The 13,863-nt window shown below is 32.8% G+C and overlaps 2 protein-coding genes across 2 annotated transcripts; both read right to left on the bottom strand.

The window, feature by feature from the left end:
- Positions 1 to 3,338: 3,338 nt before the first annotated feature.
- Positions 3,339 to 6,098, bottom strand: LOC108218211 (receptor-like protein 7). Its single transcript, XM_017391127.2, has one exon. The coding sequence runs from the start codon at positions 6,096 to 6,098 to the stop codon at positions 3,339 to 3,341; it is 2,760 nt and encodes a 919-aa protein (XP_017246616.2).
- A 4,422-nt stretch (positions 6,099 to 10,520) lies between these two features.
- Positions 10,521 to 13,289, bottom strand: LOC108217538 (receptor-like protein 7). Its single transcript, XM_017390366.1, has one exon. It carries the CDS (start codon positions 13,287 to 13,289, stop codon positions 10,521 to 10,523), a length of 2,769 nt encoding a protein of 922 aa, XP_017245855.1.
- Between the last annotated feature and the right edge of the window lie 574 nt (positions 13,290 to 13,863).

The raw sequence follows: 13,863 nt of genomic DNA, 5'->3' as shown, positions 1-13,863 counted from the left end.
AGCTTTACTAGTTGAGCTGTTAGTTCTTATGTTCATATACAGTTTTTCTACATCCTACAGAGGGAACTGAGAGGTTGGTAAGGTTTCGAATTTTGTCACATTGGGGGGGGGGGGGGGGGGGGGGGAATTTTTGCTGATTGCCACTAGGCTACGAATGAATCCTCTAACCCTGTACAACTACGACTATTACTACTCTTTGCATTATTTCAATAGGGTTGTATGAATTTTTCTCGATGCTCTTATCTTTTTACAAAATTTTCTGGAATGGATTGCTCCAGTATGCTAAGATATTAATATTGCATTGTTCTTCTCAGGTATTTTCCAGTACATCTAACTTCTTATAATATCAATGTTGATTTGTGACAATTGCTGAAGAAGCCAAAAACTTCATTGTCCATATGTCAATCAGTCTCTGTTAGATTAATATATATGCTATCCCTGCTAGATTTTCTTCTAGTGACCCTTTTCAGTTTTTGGGAAAGTATATATCTACCTAATCAATAATATTAAAGAAACAGTTCAAACCAGGTGCACGTACGAGAAAGAAAACTAGTGACATCTGGCATCCTTAATATCCTAAAGAAATGACTTCAATTGACGAAGAAAAGTTGCTCCTGTGAGCAAAATGATTTCAGACTGAAAATGATCTGCAATATAAATTATACATGGGCCATGGTATTTTCAGGTACTTACGTTTTAATTTCTTTCTTCTTCTTGTAGTAAAAGTCTTACTCGGTAAGATAGCAAAATTAAATTGAGCCAGAAACTTCGTTATTATGATATGTACTATATGATATTCCTACTGGATTTTCTTTTACCTAACTAATAATATCTGAAACTAAGTACGAGCAAGAAAAGTAGTGACTTCAGGCATCCTTTAGATCCCACAGAATTGACTTCAGTTGACGAAGAAACTTTGCTCCTCTGAGGAATTTGATTTCACACTGAAACTGACATTTTGAGCAACCCTTGCTGGATCCAAATCAAATCAAAGATTATAAACAAAAATCATAATAATGACGTTAACCTCTGATGCAAAATGATCTGCAGTATAAATTTATACATAGGCGATGGAAGTAAAGTCATATTAAAATCTCTGTTCTAAAAGTCGGTGATTAATCACGATTAGTCACCGATTAATACTTGTTCCGTAGCTCGCCGAATTGATTAATCCGATTAATCCCCGATCAATTCAATTAATCACCGATTAATCCATGTTCCGTGACTTCACCGATTAAGTCTGATTCCCGCTTTTTACAACACTGATTAATATACATTGTATAAAAACATTGTATAAACTATAAAGTCATATTAAAATACTTTCTCAAAAGTTGATTAGCATTTAGAAGCACTATTGTGAAATCAGTGACTTCAAATAAACCTTTGGTGGCTTGATTCATACTGTTAGTCATATGTCCCATTCTGGTGAACATTTTTATTTTATGACCACTTAATATGCAAATTTAAACATAAACTTTTTATATATTTCGTGAAAAGAATAGTCATTTTGATTTTTTTCACATATTTTAAGATGTAAAAAAATTAGTATTATTTACCTTTTAACTTCTCTTTTTTAAAAAAAAATTAAAAAAAATAAATAAACTTATATAAAAAAATTGAAAAATAGTTTGTGAAATTATTTCCAATCTACCTTAAATTCATTCCCCGGTAATCACCTTAAGAAGCAATAAGTTGTAAAAGACATTTCATCTATACTATACTATAATAAGCCAACATGGGTATAATTTGTAGTCCAAGGTTTTAGTTATATTTTTTGGTTTGGTAGTCTCCTTTTGGTACTACAAGTCTACAAATGTGGAGTCTATTAGTATTATATTGTTAAACAGTTTCAAATACTAAAAACACTCATAACAATCCATTATCATATAATATTTCATTATAAATATTATAATGATGTTATAAATAGAATTATAAATATACAATTTTGAATATCTACTTTTAACAAGAACATTCATATAACTCTTTTTAACTTTAACGTGTTCTATCTCAATATAAACACGAACCATTACATAACCCTTTCTAACTCTAATCTTAAAAGTTATTGTTGTCAAAAAAATTAAGATTAAAAAATTACGTTGAAGTTCGATTGATTTACTGAATCTTTCAAATGTATTACACGATCGGCTATGTTTGGAAAAGATTTTAATTTTTTTATTTTTTTATTTTTAAATCTACGTGTACTAACTTCGGATTAAAATTCAATCTATTAATACTAAAATACTGATAAAATGATGTTGAATTTTAAATTATAAATAATAAATTACGAACTATATATCCGCCCGTGCTTCGCACGGGTTAAAGGCTAGTATATATATATATATACTATAAAAAGCCAACATGGGTATAATTTGTAGTCGTACAAATTTTTGGTTTGGTAGTCTCTTGGTTTGGTACTCTCCTCTAAAACTAAAAGTCTACAACATGTAGATATCTATTAAACAGTTTCATATACTAAAAACACTCCTTATGTATATTAATATCTTTTTAAATATAATTTATAATTAGTTAATATTAAAAAAATGCTTATAGATAAATGTATAACTAATTATAAATATACAATTTTGAATATTTTTTGTCTAAAATACATATAAATAATTATAAACGCTACTTTTTGATTATAACGTATTCTACTCGAAATTTAACTCTAACATGTTCTATTTCATTACAAACACGAAACATTACGTAACATATGAAGATATATGAAATATGAAAATTTTGATTTAAAATTAATTGAATAATAAACTGTCACATATTAATATCAGAAAAATATTTATAGATAGATAATAAATTGTGAAAGCTAAATTTCCGCTGGAAGATATAATACGTTGGTTAATATAATTTAATTAAATCCAATTCATTAATACTAAAATACTAATAAAATAGTGTTAAGATTTAAATTATAATTAATAAATTATGAATTATATACCCGCCCTTAAAGGCTAGTATATGTAATTTAAAGAAAACACAAGTTGAATCACATTAACAACCAAAATGCTAGTATAAAAGTTAAGCTCTGTGGGAGAGACCCTGCTAAGTTAACTGTAAAATTATGATGCAGGCATCAAGTGAAAGGACAAAAAATATGTATTCAATCATTAGTAAAATCAAATCTCTGAACTCAACACCTTCACTAAATTTTCTCCAACTTCACAAATAACAAAACTATATACATAATTTTCAAGATATATACTATTGCATAAATGACAGGAGCTTTAGTTACATGAAATTCGAATAATCCATAGCTCTTTCGGAAAGAACTTAATAATACATAGATAAATGACAACAAAACATCCAGGTTGATCATCCTTTCATTTGGTCTATTTCACAAACTTTGACAAGAAGCGAATAGTTATATACATGCAGCACTTGGTTGCTAGCTTGTCCCCGTATATAATTCCCCCTATCAGTCCACTTCCAAATCCAATGGATGCAATAATCACACCAACCACATTCCAGAACGAATCAGAATCATCGTCTTCTTCAGAGATTAACGGTGGTGACAATGGTGCCTGTTTTCCACACTTTCTGGATAGAGGTGGTCCGCATAATGCCATGTCTCCTTTGTAAGAGTCATTCTGAAATAAATCAAACTGTTTCCCTTGTGGTATCGGTCCAGTTAGACGGTTAAAAGACACGTCAAAATATGCAAGGAATCCTAGACCTGCTAACTGTGGAGGGATCTTACCTGTGAGATTGTTTCTAGAAATGTCAAATGACTCCAGAGCAGTGAGGTTTGCTGTGAATTTTGGGATAGAACCACTGAGAAAATTGTTGGAAAGATTGAGGGACTGTAGATTCCTAAAGCTTTCAATGCTGTCTGGAATTTTCCCAGTGAATTTGTTGCTAGAGAGATCAACAAATGTAATCAGGTTAGAAACCTTCTGATAAGATAACGTATTGCCTTTGTTTGTGACTGTAATACCGTAGTTTTCATAGAGTGTCCAACCGCCAATTAGAGGGAGGAGTATGACGTCCATATATTCCAGCTTGTCTACCTCGAATTTCATGGCATCACAGTTCTTGAAGTGTTCAAGTGGCAAATCTCCTCCAAAAGAATTGTTATAAAGGTCGATGATTCGCAACTTTGGAAACTCTGAATTGGTGGTATGATTCTCTATTGTTCCATGGAACAGGTTGGATCGCAAGATGAGGACCTGCAGTTCTGGAAGAGTTCCAAGCCATAAAGGGAATGAATCTTCTATTTGATTGTCTCCCAGATCAAGAACTTCAAGCAAGGTGCAGTTTGCTAATGATCTTGGTAATTTTCCCTGGAATTGATTTTGACTTAAATCCACCTTCTTCAGTTTTGGACTCATTTCAGGTATGACCCCACTAAAGTTGTTCGCTTTTAGATTCAGTATCATCAAATCATTGCTGAAGTTTCCTAGACATGAAGGAATCTCGCCGCCCAAGTAGTTGTAGCTCAATTGTAGCAGAATGAGAGATTTTGCATTGCAGATCAAAGGCGAGATTTCCCCTGTCAAAATATTATCTGATGCATAATAAGTTAGGGTCGATGCTGGGAGGGAACCTTGCATCATGTTATCTCCTAAATCCAGTAAACGTAAACGAGTCCATGGCAGAACACTTGGATTATTGTCAAATCCTGTAAGTTGGTTTCCTCCAAGCCATAGTGAATCCATGCTACCCCTGCTTTTGTTCCAAATCCATTCTGGTATCAGGCCTTCAATTTCATTCGAGTCAAAGAACAGATCCTCTAGTTCATCTTGAAACCGGAGGAAATATGGGAACTCCTTCATTCCGCAATTACTTATAGACAAGTATTTGAATTGTGGAAGAGTAATGTTGGTTCTGTTATTGTCTACTAAAAAAAGATTGTTCTGCGAAAGTTGAAGAACAGTTAGTTTTTTTAAGCAAAGAAATATATCTGCTTCTACAATGCCACTGAGATTAGCATGAAAAAGGTTAAGATATTCAAGATTTTCAATCTGTGACCATGATGTTGGAATTGATCCCTTCATTGGATTGTAAGAGAGGTCAAGATGTGTTAAATGAGTTAGGTTCACAAGCCAAGACGGGATGACCCCTGAAAATCTATTATTACTAAGATCTAAATAAGTTAGACTGGTAAGATTTGCAAAGGATGCTGATATCTTTCCGGTGAAATTATTATGAGCAAGTGACAGGTAAGAGAGTTGTGACATGCTTGCAAGGGGTGGAACCTTGCCAGAAAAATAATTCCTGCTCAAATCCAGTGTCGTAAGTGTGGTCATGTTACTGACTGTAGCTGGAATAAAACCTGAAAAAAGGCAGTAGTGGATATCCAGAATCCTTAAAGATTTGAGTTTCATTATGGAGTCTGGTAGCTTGCCGGAGATATCTGTGTAGTCAAGTCTTAATTCTTCAAGCTTTAGGCTGGAATCAAAAATTTCAGGCACATGACCCCTGAGTTCCCGATTCCTCCCAACATCAAGAATTAATAAGTTTTGCAGCTGGAAGATTTCAATCGGAATTTCACCATATAACCCACACTTTCTGAGCCCAAGAGTTGACAGAAAGAATAATTTTGTCATCAAATCAGGTACTGCAGATGAAATGTTCACCATACTGAGGTCAAGTACCTTCAAGTTTGTCAAGTTTCCAGCAAGGCTTCTTAGATCAGGTGTCTCAAGTTTCAAAAGATTCTCCAGGGATGAAAAATTTACATTAAAAGATAGATCAAGAGAGGTCAAGTTGGACAATTTCAAGATCTCTGATGGAATCTGGCCAGAAAATACAGAAGATGAAAGATTAAGATGTGAAAGTCTGGAAAAAGAAGCTATTTTGAATGGAATCAAGGAGTAATTAAAATGATTGTCAGCAAGATTTAAGCTGCGCAAGTAAGAAAGGCGAAACAGGCTGCTTTCAGAATCAATGGAACCATAGAGAAAACTGCTACTAAGGTCAAGACCATCAACATGACCTGTCTCTTGATCGCAATAGACTCCTTCCCACGAGCAGCAATCCGTACTCCCTTCTCCTTGGGACTTCCATGATAGAATCTTTGGATAAGCAGAAGGCATACGAGACGCTGTTTTCAGGATTTCAAACCCCTGTTTGAACCGTAACAATGCCATTCTCTCCTCGACATGGCAAAGTGGTTGCATGGAAGAATCTGATTCTGTACTTCCGACTAAACTAGAATGAAAAATGCATAGTATGAAGAGAGGATGCAGTATGCAAACAATATACGAAGACATTGACACCATAATACCCAAACGGTACAGTGCCTAAAATTTTCTTATGACTGATATGAACTATGACAATAACGCAGGTTATATAAATTTCTGTAAGCTAGATATGTGCCTCCATGAGGATCAACAAAAATGTACATAAAAACCCCTTTAAATAAGGAAAGACTTGTCTTTTATTAGATGTTATTACATTATACATTACATTAAGAGCAAATCCGATGGGAACTGAAATTCAACAAGTTGTAAGAAAGAAGAGGTGGTAGTGGAAGACTGGAAGGGTCAGATTCAACAAAGGTAGCCATACTAAATGATAACCAAAGCTGAATTGTGTGTGAGCCAGAAACTTTTGTTTTTTATACTATATGATTTTCCTACTAGCTCTTATTCTACCTAACTAATAATGTTAAACAATATGAAACCAGGCACGAGAAATGAATATAGCGAATAGATTTGACGAGGAAAATTTGCTGTTATGAGGAAACTGATTACAGACTGGAAAATGACAGTTAACAACCCTGCCCCTTTGCAGATCCAGCCAAAATCATTATTTTAACAAACTGAAAAAATTTAGGATTCTAGTGATCGCTTCATTTATATTTTGCAGAAAGCAGAGTAACTTAGTACATAGTAGATACCAGTAATGACTAATGTTGCAGACCATATTACATGATAAGCAAGTTAATTTGAACAAGGTGGAAAAACAGCGGTAGCATCTTAAGCGTTGCCACTGACATACATTGGACGATAGCATTATGCGAGTTTATTAGCTTAGAAAACAAGTACTTTACTAGGTGATATCTAGGAATGAAGGGGGTTCCCATTTAGTTCGATTTTGTATCCTGACAGCTCTTCTGAATCGCTCTGACATGTCAGAGTTCTTCTGGCATAATTCCGTCAGAGAGTTTCAGTTGAACTGATACAGAATTTGAGCTGATGGAAGTTCACTATTTGCGATTCCAAATGATATGCCTGGTTAGGCCCTTGTACCAGAACCAAGTGGTATGTTCATTAAATATGTTTATTATATTCATTTAATTATATAGGATTAGGGCTTTATTTAAACTAGCTTCTTACACGGGTTGCTTTAAATTATTTTTTTGATATATTATTATATTTTTTATTTATTTTTAAAATAATTGAGATTATTTATATTATAAAAATAATTTAAATTTCATATGTACTCGTATTATAAGTCACTAGCTTATAACCCGGGCAATGCACGGGCGGTTAACATATTTATTATTTAATTGTATATATTTTTAATTTATCTAATTTTATTGTAAAAATAAAATTATGATAGAATAATTTGGTTAAATAAATATTTTATTTAACAATTGGATAAATTCTTCATAGTTAAGTCCGTCAAATTACTAATTAAAATTAGGTCGAACATATATATTTTAATGAGAATGTTAAAATATTTTTTTTACATGTTATAGTTTAAGGAGGCCTATAAACTCAGATCCAAACTAACCAATCAACCTTTTAATATCTCGTTATTAATAATTAATAATATCATATAAAACATATTATAATTTAAAGAGATGCATGAAACCAAATACCGACCCATCATACTAACCTAAATTTAATGTTTTGGTTAATAGATAATAAAAAAATATACTATAACATGTTATTATATACTTATATATAATAAGCGTAAGGGAGATAATTTGGTCGCATGGTCCTGTGGTCCAAAAGCTTATCATCCGTTGGATCGTATGTTGAACAAATAAGCACCGTTAAATTAGAACAAAATTAAATTATGTTCTATAAGAAAACTGATATCTACTTGCATGTTAATAATTTTTTTCTGAATCCAAAACAAATTTTGTCTTTCATGTGTTTTTGGTTTTTTTTAATTCAAAATAAATATTTCTTACAAATTTTAATTGTAGAATCATATAAACCGCATCGTCACAGCCATTAGATTATATTAATAAATGTATTTTATATTAAATTGTAGAAAATTGTCATAGGCTTAAGTTTTGAGTGGAATACGTTATGCCAACTCCCATTAGATTATATTAATAAATGTATTTTATATTAAAATTATTATAATGTGATTTAAATATTTTTCATAAAATTTATATGGTTCTAAATTAAAATTGATAAACATAATTTGTTTTGAATTAAGAAAAGGAATCATAAATATGCAATAAGAAGGTAGAATCTATTTTGGATTAAGAAAAAGTTTTTGTATTTGTTTCTCACATAAATCCGGCTTATTAATTTTAAAATATATTATAAAAAAATTGTGACGGTGAGATTTATATGATTCTACGAATAAAACTGGTAGGAAATATTTATTTAGGATTAAAAAAAAACATATACATGTGAAAGACAGAATTTATTTTGGATTCAGAAAAGAAATTATAAACATGCAAGTAGATATCAGTTGCCTTCTAGAACAGAATTTAATTTTGTTCCAATCTAACGATGCTTATTTGTTCAATATAAGATCTGATAAGCTTTTGGACCAGAGAACCATGCGACCAAATTATCTCCCTTACCCTTATTATATATAAGTATATAATAGTATAGATATTATCTTGATGTCTAAATGTACATATATCCTCGCTATGATGATATTTATTAAAATATAAACATAAAAAAATATACACTATTTAAAATTTTATTATATAATTAAATTATCATTCACCTAAAATTATTGAAAATTTGAAAAAAAAACAAATAAGATTCTTGTCGAATCAGAGTCTTTATCGTACAGTTAAAAAATCATATATATAATTTTATTAAATCATATATAATTTTATTAAATCACAATAATTAAATATTCTAAAAATCGACCGATTAACCAAATAATCGATAACCAGGCGAATTTTTAATACGATATGGTGAAATCGATTAAATCGATGATTAATTAGTCAAAATTAGATTAATAAGTCAAAAATCAGGTAGAATATTAAAATTTACAAAATTTGTGTGCAAAATTTAAAATTTTAAAAATGATATATGTTATTTATATGTATAATATTAAAATAATTCGTTCATGTTATAATTAATGTATATTAATGCTTAGACATTAATGTATAATAAATACATCGCTTAGACATTAATGTATAATAAATACGTTAGTGTTAAAAGTCAATAATAACCTTTATATATATTAAAATATGTGTAATAAGTCAAGGGTATATTAGTCATATTGAATTAATTTACTCAAAGTTGTTGTATTAGATATATAATAATAGATAATAGATATATTGATTCATATCCAATCTGTTCATATAAAAATATATGGGATTCAGATGGGATTTCAGATATCATTTGTTTATATTTAAAAAAAAACTATTTATCAGTCGAAGTATCAAAAATTCGCTATTTGAGCTAGTTTACTGGTTTTTATAATTTAAAATCGATTTTAGCAGCTATTCTATTCTAATTTTACTATATTTAAATATTTTAATTTAAATTCATCTCATATATTCAATATATTTAAAAATATATTTTGATACATCTAATTATCAAAAAGTTAATATTAAACTACCAAATAAATACTCCCTCTATTCCAAAATAATAGTCGCTTTGACTTTTTGCACGTATTTTGAGGTGCATAAAAAACATATTTCTAAATATTATTTCTCAAATTTTCTTTTTTTAATAAAAATAGGGATGTTAAACTTTTATTCAGAAAAATAAAAATTCAAAAATAATATATAGAAGCATGTTTTTTTTACACACCTTAAACTACGTGCACAAAGTCGACTATTATTTTGAAATGGAGGGAGTATATATGTTAAGCGGATATGTTTCCCGTTAAAAGACCTAAATCCATATCCGGTCAACGGTCATTCTTATCGAATTGCGTTTCAAATCATGACATCCCCTGTCAAGAACACTCAGTTCTTCTATGGATCTTCTCCGGTGCAGCATTTGTATTAGTAAATAGTAATCAAATGGAGAAACTTCGACAAAGGAAATATATCAGGTAACATAAATCCCAACTTCGATATTTTTTTCATCGAAACGAATAAAATCTTGCTGATGCTTGCTCTAAAGTGTAATTTGTCATAGGGAAGAATTTATCGGCTATATTAATACTAGATTCACAAGATAAAGAAATTGTCTGAATAAGTTGCCCTACCTCTTCCTCTCTTATTAAGCCAAATGACTCAACACTCAACAGCCCTTTTGGAATATTATATGATCCGGATAAGCCCTCCTCCCAACACCTCGAGGTTTCGGGAGAACTGGTCACTTAACATGGTATCAGAGTTTAGACTCGATAGATGACTGACTGGCATAGAAGAACATATTTATTGTGCACAAGAAACCTGCAGTAATCTATTTCATATACTTTGACAAGAAGCGAATAGTTATATACATGTAGCACTTGGTTGCTAACTTGTCCCCATATATAATTCCACCTATTAGTCCACTTCCAAATCCAATGGACGCAATAATCACACCAACCACATTCAAGAAGGAATTAGAATCATCGTCTTCTTGAGAGATTAACGGTGGTGACAGTGGTGCCTGTTTTCCACACTTTTTGGATAGAGGTGGTCCGCATAATGCCATGTTTCCTTTGTAGGAGTCGTTCTGAAATAAATCAAACTGTTTCCCTTGTGGTATCGGTCCAGTTAGACGGTTAAAAGATACGTCGAAATATGCAAGGAATCCTAGACCTGCTAGCTGTGGAGGGATCTTACCTGTGAGATTGTTTCTAGAAATGTCAAATGACTCCAGAGCAGTGAGGTTTTCTGTGAATTTTGGGATAGAACCACTGAGAAAATTGTTGGAAAGATTGAGGGACTGAAGATCGGAAAAGCTTCCAATGGAGTCTGGAATGTTTCCTGCGAATTTGTTGCTAGAGAGATCAACAAATGTAATCAGGTTAGAAACCTTCTGATAAGATAACGTATTGCCTTTGTTTGTGACTGTAATACCGTAGTTTTCATAGAGTGTCCAACCCCCAATTAGAGGGAGGAGTATGACGTTCATATATTCCAGCTTGTCTACCTTGAATTTCATGGCATCACAGTTCTTGAAGTGTTCCAGTGGCAAATCTCCTGCAAAAGAATTGTTATAGAGGTCGATGATTCGCAACTTTGGAAACTCTGAATTGGTGGTATGATTCTCTATTGTTCCATGGAACAGGTTGGATCGCAAGATTAGGACCTGCAGTTCTGGAAGAGTTCCAAGCCATAAAGGGAATGAATCATCTATTTGATTGTCTCCCAGATCAAGAACTTCAAGCAAGGTGCAGTTTGCTAATGATCTTGGTACTTTTCCCTGGAATTGATTTTCACTTAAATCCACCTTCTTCAGTTTTGGACTCATTTCAGGTATGACCCCTCTAAAGTTGTTCGCTTTTAGATTCAATATCATCAAATCATTGCTGAAGTTTCCTAGACATGAAGGAATCTCGCCGACCAAGTTGTTGTAGCTCAATTGTAACAGAATGAGAGATTTTGCATTGCAGATCAAAGGCGAGATTTCCCCTGTCATTCTATTATCTGATGCAAAATAAGTTAGGGTCGATGCTGGAGGAACTGGGAGAGAACCTTGCATCATGTTATCTTCTAAATCCAGTAAACGTAAACGAGTCCATGGAAGAACAGCTGGATTATTGTCAAATCCTGTTAGTTGGTTTCCTCCAAGCCATATCGAATCCATGCTTCCTCTGCTTTTGTTCCAAATCCATTCTGGTATAAGACCTTCAATTTGATTTGAATCAAGGAACAAATCTTCTAGTTCATCTTGAAACCTTAGAAAATGTGGGAACTTCTTTATTTTGCATCCACTCAAAGCCAAGTACTTGAATTGCGGAAGAGTAATATTGGTTTGGTTATTTTCTACAACAGAAAAATAGTTTTGCGAAAGTTTGAGATGAGTTAACTTTTTTAATCTAAGAAATATATCTACTTCGACAATGCCACTGAGATTAGCATGAAAAAGATTGAGATATTCAAGATTTTCAATCTGTGACAATGATGTTGGAACTGATCCCTGCAGTGTATTGTAAGAGAGGTCAAGATGTGTTAAATGAGTTAGGTTCATAAACCAAGATGGGACAATCCCTGAAAATTTATTATTACCAAGATCTAAATGAGTTAGACTGGTAAGATTTGCAAAGGATGTTGATATCTTTCCGGTGAAATTATTGTGAGCAAGTGACAAGTAAGAGAGTTGTGACATGCTTGCAAGGGATGGAACCTTGCCTGAAATATAATTTCTGCTCAAGTCCAGTGTGGTAAGTGTGGTCATGTTACTGATTGTGGCTGGAATGAAACCTGAAAAAAGGCAGTAGTTGATATCCAGAATCCTTAAAGATTTGAGTTTCATTATGGAGTCTGGTAGCTTGCCGGAGATATCTGTGTAATCCAGTCTTAATTCTTCAAGCTTTAGACTGGAATCAACAATTTCAGGCACATGGCCCCTGAGTTTACGATTCTTCCCAACATCAAGAATTCGCAAGTCTGGCAGCAGGAAGATGCCAATAGGAATTTCACCATATAACCCACACTTTCTGAGCCCAAGAGCTGACAAAAAGAGTAAGCTGGTCAGTGAATCAGGTATCGCAGATGAAATGTTGACCATACTGAGGTTAAGTTCTCTCAAGTGTGTCAAGTTTCCAGCAAGGCTTCGTAGATCATGTGTCTCGAGTTTCAAAAGATTTTCCTGGGATGAGAAATCAACATTAAAAGATAGATCAAGGGAGGTCAAGTTGGACAATTTCAAGATTTCTGACGGAATCTGGCCAGAAAATACAGAAGATGAGAGGTTAAGATATGAAAGCCTAGAAAGAGAAGCTATTTTGGATGGAATCAATGAGTAATTAAAATGATTGTCAGCAAGATTTAAGCTGCGCAAGTAAGAAAGGCTAAACAGGCTGCTTTCAGAGTCTATGGAACCATAGAGAAAACTGCTACTAAGGTCAAGACCGTCGACATGACCTGTCTGTTGATCACAATAGACTCCTTCCCACGAGCAGCAATCAGCACTCCCGTCCCCTTGGAGCTTCCACGATAGAATTTTTGGATAAGCAGAAGGCCTATGAGAGGCTGTTTTAAGGATTTCAAACCCTTCTCTGAACCGCAACAAGGCCATTCTCTCCTCGACATGGCAAAGCGGCTGCATGGAAGAATATGATTCTGTACTACCGACTAATCTAGATTGAAAAATGCATAGTATAAAGAGAGGATGCAGTATGGAGACGATATACCAAGATAATGTCACCATAATAGTACAGTGCATTAAATTCTCTTATGACTGCTATGAACTATGGCAACTAAGGCAAGTGATCTCTTATATGTGCATCACTGCAGAACTTGTTTTCTAGTAAGCAGCCGTCAAGGGGTCAGAAAGTCGACAGAGGGTTCGCAGAAACTTCATTTTTGATGGTATGTGAATTATGCACTATATGATATCACCGCAGAATTTGCTTCTACCAAGTTGATAGTATTAAATGAATATATATGTGAAACCAGGTACCAGAAAGAAAATCAGTGAAATGATTGAACAAGTGGATGCCTTGGGATGCCATATACATGCATCAACTCCAAATGATATGCCTTATCCACTTGTCCTATTATTACAATGATAATATATCTTATTCACAAGAAAGGAAAAGATGCATAAGATGAGTTAAATAGGGCTTGAACAGTGATTCCGTATTTAGAGA

The sequence above is a fragment of the Daucus carota genome, chromosome 4, assembly GCF_001625215.2.
Source record: "Daucus carota subsp. sativus chromosome 4, DH1 v3.0, whole genome shotgun sequence".
NCBI classification, from domain to species: domain Eukaryota; kingdom Viridiplantae; phylum Streptophyta; class Magnoliopsida; order Apiales; family Apiaceae; genus Daucus; species Daucus carota.
Note: the sequence above shows the minus strand (reverse complement) of the source record. Positions and strands in the feature narration are given on the sequence as shown.

What these genes read in the sequence shown, in the direction of transcription:
- LOC108218211 (XM_017391127.2), bottom strand. Translation starts at nt 6,098, where the DNA reads ATGGCATTGTTACGGTTCAAACAGGGGTTTGAAATCCTGAAAACAGCG.
- LOC108217538 (XM_017390366.1), bottom strand. Translation starts at nt 13,289, where the DNA reads ATGGCCTTGTTGCGGTTCAGAGAAGGGTTTGAAATCCTTAAAACAGCC.